This window comes from Mustela nigripes, chromosome 1 (assembly GCF_022355385.1).
Source record: "Mustela nigripes isolate SB6536 chromosome 1, MUSNIG.SB6536, whole genome shotgun sequence".
Lineage (NCBI taxonomy): Eukaryota > Metazoa > Chordata > Mammalia > Carnivora > Mustelidae > Mustela > Mustela nigripes.
In genome coordinates this window covers 146,991,976-146,999,953 of record NC_081557.1, presented here as the reverse complement: position 1 = coordinate 146,999,953, position 7,978 = coordinate 146,991,976, and the positions used below count along the sequence as shown (strand labels likewise).

Genomic DNA, 7,978 nt, shown 5'->3' with positions numbered 1-7,978 from the left:
GGGATTGGGAGGGAGACAAACCATAAGTGACTCTTAATCTCACAAAACAAACTGAGGGTTGCTGGGGGGAGGGGGGTTGGAAGAAGGAGGGTGGGGTTATGGGCATTGGGGAGGGTATGTGCTTTGGTGAGTGCTGTGAAGTGTGTAAACCTGGCGATTCACAGACCTGTACCCCTGGGGATAAAAATACATGTTTATAAAAAAGTAAAAAATTAAAAAAAAAAAGGAATATAGCTCTAGGTAGTATCTCATTTGTTTAACATGTAAGGCTTCTTGGAAGTCTCATTACACATAAGAATATAAGTTGGTGGGACGCCTGGGTGACTCAGTCTGTTAAGCATCTGCCTTTGGCTCACGTTATGATCCCACAGTCTTGGGATCAAGCCCCACATAGGGCTTACTGCTCTGTGGTCTGCTTCTCCCTCTCCTTCTGTCCCTCCCCTTTCACTCATGTTCTGTCTCTCACTTTCTCTCTCAAATAAAAAAATAAAATCTTAAAAAAGAAAGAATATAAGTTGGAAATTTCTGACTTAGTTTGGAAGTCACTATTATTTCCTTTAATTCATATAACTGCAATTGACTTTTGATTATGTTTAGAATTAGAATTCTAAATTAGGATCATTTAGAAAAGAGAGGTCTTCTGAGGAAAGCAACCTATGGAATTATCACAATTCCAAAAAAGGATCAAAGTCAAGTTAATAACTGCAATTGAAAATAACCCTAATTTAATATTCAGTGTTAAACTGAATATTCTCTTTTCATAGAGAAGGCAGTATAACATGTGTAACATAGATATTTTCACTCTGACATAAATAAATCAATTTCAGAAAAATGTCACGTTGCCTGATTTCAAGCTTTACTACAAAGATGTGATCACCAAGACAGCATGGTAATGGCACAAAAACAGACACACAGACCAGTGGAACTGTGTAACGAGCCCAGATATGGACCCTCAACTTTATGGTCAAATAATCTTCAACAGAGCAGGAAAAAATATACAGTGGAAAAAAGACAGTCTCTTCAATAAATTGTGCTGGGAAAATTGGACAGCTATGTGTAGAAGAATGAAACTCAACCATTCTCTTACTCCGTACACAAGGATAAACTCAAAATGGATAAAAGACCCCAACATGAGACAGGAATCCATCAGAATCCTAGAGGAGAACATAGGCAGTAACCTCTTCAACATCGGCCACAGCAACTTCTTTCAAGATATGTCCCCAAAGGCAAAGGCAAAAATGAATTTCTGGGACTTCATCAAGATCAAAAGCTGCACAGCAAAGGAAACAGTCAAAAAAACAAAGAGGCAACCCACGGAATGGAAGAAGATATTCGCAAAATTAGTACAGACAAAGGGCTGATATCCAGAATCTATAAAGAACTCCTCAAACTCAACACAAGCAAAACAGATAATCACGTCAAAAAAATGGGCAGAAGACATGAACAGACCCTTCTCCAAAAAAGACGTATAAATGGCTAACAGACACATGAAAAAATGTTTATCATCATTAGCCATCAGGGAGATTCAAATCAAAACCACATTGAGATACCACGTAACACCAGTTAGAATGGCCAAAATTAATAGGACAGTAAACAACTTGTGTTGAAGAGGATACGGAGAAAGGGGAATCCTCTTACACTGTTGGTGGGAATGCAACTTGGTGCAGTCACTTTGGAAAATAGTGTGGAGATTCCTTAAGAAATTAAAAATAGAGGGGTGCCTGGGTGGCTCAGTCATTAAGTGTCTGACTTTGGTTCAGGTCATGATCCCAGGGTCCTAGGGATCGAGCCCTGCATCGGGCTCCCTGCTTGGCTGGAAACCTGCTTCTCTCTCTCCCATTCCCCCACTTGTGCTCCCTCTCTCGCTCTCTCTCTCTGTGAAATAAATAAATAAATCTTTAGAAAACAAAACAAAACAAAAAAAACCATAGAGCTACCCTATGAACCTGCAATTGCACTATTGGGTATTTAGCCCAAAGATACAGATGTAGTGAACAGAAGGATCATCTGTACCCCAGTGCTCATAACAGCAATAGGCACAGTCGCCAAACTGTGGGAACTTTTGTATCTACATGGACAAGAGGAGGAGATTATGCTAAGTGAAATAAGTCAAGCAGAGAGACTCAATTATCATATGGTTTTGCTTACTCGTGGAGCATAAGGAAAAACACGGAAGACATGGGGAGATGGAGAGGAGAAGTGAGTTGGGGGAAATCAGAGGGGGAGACAAACCATGAGAGACTACAGACTCTGAGAAACAAACTAAGGGTTGGAGGGGTGGGGATGGGGGTTGGGTGAGCCTGGTGGTGGTTATTAAGGAGGGCACATGTTGATTGGAGCACTGGGTATGGTGTATAAACAATGAATTTTGGAACACTGAAAAGAAATTTAAAAAACAATAATGCCTTCTGCAGGTATGGAGAAAGTGAAATTGAATCATGAAAAAATGACAAAACTCAAACAAAAAGTGCCAAGAGCACGTGCACAGCACACTGCACACCTTTAGCCATCAAGCTCCTCCTCTTCAAGTCCATGTGCTTTGCCTTGTGGGTGGAAAGAATCAGTAGATTTATCTCTCTACTCTCTAGTTAGACATAATTACCCAGGTCAAGTGTCTTTTAATTTACAAGTATCTACAGGAAGTTTTTTCACTTTGGGATTAGAAAGATAATTAAAACTGATTTTTTATTTACATTTCCTGTTATGGCATAAATGTAAGGAAGTAATTGGAAAAGAATCCAGCATTATTAGGTAAAATAGTTTCTGTTCACAAAAGCCTGGTCTCAACTGTGCTGAATTCTTTGAGGATCAGATATTACTGCACTGTTCAAAAGCCAGTGCTGAGTGTATCAAAATGAATAATGATACTCGTATTAGTAGTTTCTATTTACTACATGCTTACGGTGTGTCTTACACTGTCTTAAGTGCTTTATGTGAACTGGCTTATTCACCTCCCAGAACCTAATGAGGTAGGCATGATTCTTATCCCCAATTTATGGATTAGGAAACTGAGGCTCAGACAGCTTTGACTACCCAATGAGGTGCAATGGCTTACTTCAAATTTAAACTCAGGCAGAGCCCAAGCCTTTAATCACAACATATCTCCTTTTTTATTGTACTTCTAAGAAAGTACTTTAGGAAATGTACACTTGTTAAGGAATTCAGATACATTTATATAAAGGGTTTTTTTGAGGTTGTAAACTGATGTTAACTCAAACGTAAAAAGCTCTAGATGATTTATTTTTCAGTATTTTTACTCTCTCTTGTCTCTAAAGGTTTGCGTGTGTGTGTGTATTTTACTATATTTGAAGGTACTGTTCTAATACTATACTATGGATGAACATTGGTATAACAAAAGTTTGCTGAACTCAGAAATTTGTGACTGAACCCACAATCACAGTCTTGTATAATTCTTAGTTTCAATCACTTTGCCTAAACTGGTACAATATATAAAAACTTGAGGGAACACTCACCTTCATCACAATTCTCAGTCACATTCCCTTTATACAGACGGTGGCTGAAGGATATCTTTACATCTTCTCCTTCCATGTGAACGACTAACAGGCCAGTGGTTGTCCTAGCTGGGACCCCCTGGTCCCTAACTTGTAACTGCAGCCAGATTGGGAAATATTCCAAAGATGGGTGGTGCTGAAGTTGAACTTCTCCTGTATACTTATCAATGGAAAACACTGACTGGGTCTCTGCAAAACTAAAAATGACAGTTCCATTGGGTCCCGAGTCGGGATCACTGGCTGTCAGAATAGCAGTCGTCTGGTTAGTAGGTAACTGGGGGGAAAGAAAAATCTCCAAGGGGTTCTGCTCCCAAACTGGATCATTGTCATTTACATCGGTGACATGTACTTTTATAATGACCGTGGTGCTTCTTGATCCCTGGACACTACAGTCTCTGGCCACAGCCCTAAACGTATGCTGAGATCTGGCTTCTCGGTCCAGGGTGCAGCGGGTTCTCAATGTGCCTGCCACGGCATCAATGGTGAATGCCCCTGAAGCCTCATCCACCAAGAAATACTCAGTTTGTCCATTCAGACCTTCATCCCTGTCCACAGCAGACAGCACGAGAACCTCTGTTCCCACTTGGGCATCTTCTCTCACGGAGGCCTGGTAATGCAGCGTAGGAAAGGATGGGCCATGGTCATTGTCATCCAAAACCCTCACCTGCAACTGCACTAGAGAGCTCCTCGGTGGATCTCCCAGATCAGAGCACAGGATGACCAGGGTGAAATGGCTGACTTGCTCCCGGTCTAAAGCGCGAGTGGTTGAGAGTTCCCCTGATGTCTCATTGATAGCAAAGTATTCATCCGTATTTCCTTCTGTTAAAGAAAACACATTCAAATTCAACATTCATTCGAATTGAAGAAGTAGTAGCCTTTTGCTAGATAGATATACATACATATATGATTCATATATATGTCATATGTATTAGTCATATATATGATTGTATATATATCATGTATATATATACATCATCATATATGTGTGCATATCCTATATATGATATCCAGTATGTATACATATATATGATATGTATCATATATCTCATATATATATACATAGGATTCATTCTTTCAATAAATATTTATTTCATGATTATCATATTCTAACACTTTTGTAAGTATTGAGGATATAACAGTGATCATGATAAAGTCCTGCCCTCATGAAGCCTCTATTATCAGGGGATAAACAAAATAATATAATTCACTTTTTCTCTTAAATTGAAATAATTAGAACACTTGCTTTGACTGATTTGCAGCAGTATGGATTTTTGTGTATGCATTTACAACTATTTATATTCATATATTTTTTCTCTTGAGATGAGTAAAATGTATGTTTTATTTGAAATAAATACCAGGCAGGGATAAGAAACGGGATATAACACCCATTTTTAGATAGCAATAAAAAAATCAACACGTTGATACTAGTATTGTGGATGAAGTGAGATTCTCTTCTACTCTCCGTGTGCCTTGTGCATAAATCATAACACTTCTGTAAGAGATAGGGGAACACTTGTGTGTTTCTTCCCTAACATAAGGAATGACAATGTTTTATTCTTCTCTGTAGCCTCCAGAAATATCTTCGCTTTACTCTTGCCTATGGTACCAAGCAGAATAAAAGTTAAATATGAACACAGAGACAAAAAGCCTTCAAAGATATTTTAAAGTCATCTTAAAAATTAGTTAGGAAAAAATGTAGTTCAATGACTTCTTGGCCGTATCTTGGATGAGGGACATATTCTTGGATCAAGCACACTATTCCAAACAGAGTGGGATCTGGGCACCTGGGTGACTCAGTCGCTTAAGTGTCTACCTTTGGCTCAAGTCGTGATCCCAGGGTCCTGGGATTGAGCCCAGTATCAGGCTCTCTGCTCAGCAGGGAGCCTGTTTCTCCCTCTCCCTCTGCCACTCCCCCTGCTTGTTCACTCTCTCTCTCTGTCAAATAAATAAATAAAACCTTAAAAAAAAAAAAAAGTGGGATTTTACTGGAGTTTGCCAGTGGCATGTGGGGAAGAAGTAGGACAGCATTCAAGAAAACAACAGCCATAAGTAGTGCTGGGGGCTGAGGAGAAGGGACTTGCATTTGTATTTTGTTCATAAAATGTGACTATTGTATACCAAATATAGGGATGATCAGACAAACCTATGATTCTGTGGCATTTGTCATTGATAAAATGATTCATTCATTCGGCAGACATTTAAGAACATGCCGTGTGTGTCGGATGCTGAGAATGGGAGGACATTAAGGCATGATCCCTGTCTCCAAACATTTCCAGTCCAGGAATTTGGAGGAATTTGGGTCAGTACTGGCATATTAAAGTGTGGTGTGAAAATCATACACACAGGGTGCCCAGAAGCACTACAAAGGACATGCAGTCTTGTGTTAATGGGCAGGAATGCTTATTAGAAAGAGTGGCATCAAAACTGGTTCCTAAAGCAGAGGGGGCCAGGCTAAAAGTTTTGGAAAGAGTGTTCTAGGCAGAGGGGGAGCCTAAGGGGAGCTTTAGAAATATGAAGACTTAAAACCTGAAAATGTTTTAGTGTAACTAGAGCACAGGGTTCCCTGGGTGTTTGCATGGAGAGGACAGGGAGAGGGTTGGCACCTGGGAAGACATAAATTTAGGGCGTTAAACCACGAAGCATCCTGTGTATACTGCCGAAGAGTCAGCCTTAACATCCATAGGGAGCTCCTGAAGGATTTTAGAAGGGAAAGGGTCATGAATCACATTTTTGTTTTAGGAAGAGGGCTGGGTGACAATGTCAAAGCTTGGTTAGAACACAGGAAAAGTTTAGAGACTATTACAGTAATCAGCTTGAGCAACCGGGAGGTTCTAAATGAATACATGCATAGAGGAAGTGGACACATCCCAAAGATATTAAAGAGAAAAGTAAGGAGGAAGGGTAAAGGAATCATGATGCCTCTTAGGTGAAAGAGTCGTTTAGACCAGTTGTGTTTAAAATGAGGTCAGAGTACCCTGGGGTTATATGAGGTTTTCTAAGGAGTATTTGGAAACTGGTAGTTTTAAGGTAATTTCCAGAAGTTCAGTTTACATATTCTTATTCCTAAATTTGTTCTGCCTGCGAAATCACTTAAAATTATGTGTTTGTCTTTCCACATTCCTTTTTAAGGATTTTATTTATTTGAGAGAGAGAAAGAGAGAAGGAACAAAATCAGGGAGAACAATAGGCATAAAGAGAGGGAGAGGGGTGCCTGGGTGGCTCAGTGGATTAAAGCCTCTGCCTTCGGCTCAGGTCATGATCCCAGGGTCCTGCGATCGAGCCCCACATCAGGCTCTCTGCTCTGTGGGAAGCCTGCTTCCCCCCCTCTCTCTCTGCCTGCCTCTCTGCCTGCTTGTGATCTCTCTCTGTCAAATAAATAAATAATATCTTAAAAAATTAAAAAAAAATTTAAAAATTAAAAAAATAAAAGAACAAGCATTTAAAGAAAGAAAGAAAGAAAGAAAGAGGGAGAAACAAACTCCCTGCTGGGCAGAGATTCCCCACTTAGGGACTCAATCCCAAGACCCTGGGATCACGTTGTTACCTTTAGCATTCTCTCTGGTCTGTCTCTTAAGAATGATGCCTTGGCAGGTGACTTTGCAGGTCCAGAGTACTTCTGGAAAGATTTCTGAATCTCTCAGTGTCTGAGGGCACAGAAGTCTCAGCTGTGAGCCTGGCCCTGCAGGTGACCTTGGCTTGGGCAGGGCCCATGGGACTGAGGGAAGGTAAGGAGCTTGGCTTGACTTTGAATGGGAGCGTTCCCTTGACTGGGAAGTTGTTTGCATATATTTTTTAAAAAGTATTTTTTATACTATTTGATATTTTTAAAAGGTGATATAGTCTTTATTATAAAGTGTCAATATTTATGATATTCTGAGAGACACTAATTAAACTTCTAATAAAAATTTTTAGTTGATTACTTAAAAATATGTGTGTTGAGGGACGCCTGGGTGGCTCAGTTGGTTAAGCAGCTGCCTTCGGCTCAGGTCATGATCCCAGCGTCCTGGGATCAAGTCCCATATCGGGCTCCTTGCTCCGCAGGGAGCCTGCTTCTCCGTCTGACTCTGCCTTCCACTCTGTCTGCCTGTGCTCGCTCTCGCTCGCTCTCTCTGACAAATAAATAAAATCTTTAAAAAACAAAAAACAAACAACAACAACAACAAAAAAAATATGTGTGTTGAGAGTACATGGGTTTTCAAGATTCCACTAAGGGTAAGTTGAGCGAGGGATGGGCAGAGACTTTAGAAGCCAGACTGTGATGGGGGATGGTGGGAAGGAAGTGATGCTGGATGCAGCTGGGGAAGCATTGGTGATACAATGTTGTTAGGCATAACAACTGGGTCCTTGAGGTGAAACAATTTGAAATGGGAGGAAAAGATAACTGGGTGTGCTAGAGTGAAGAAAAAAAAAGATTAGTGAATATCACGTCTGGCCTTGCTATTTGAATTAGCTTTGTTCCACATATT

The 7,978-nt window shown here is 40.2% G+C and overlaps 1 protein-coding gene and 1 long non-coding RNA gene across 2 annotated transcripts in view; both read right to left on the bottom strand.

Moving 5' to 3' along the window:
• LOC132013875 (uncharacterized) overlaps positions 1 to 7,978 on the bottom strand; it is a 422,962-nt gene that overhangs the window by 177,625 nt on the left and 237,359 nt on the right. The window lies entirely within an intron of this gene.
• The window catches only part of DCHS2 (dachsous cadherin-related 2), a 258,187-nt gene that overhangs the window by 57,604 nt on the left and 192,605 nt on the right, over positions 1 to 7,978 (bottom strand). Inside the window, exon 13 of the mRNA XM_059394233.1 lies at positions 3,474 to 4,331. Coding sequence (XP_059250216.1) covers positions 3,474 to 4,331 — 858 coding nt within the window. The remainder of the gene's footprint in view (positions 1 to 3,473; positions 4,332 to 7,978) is intronic.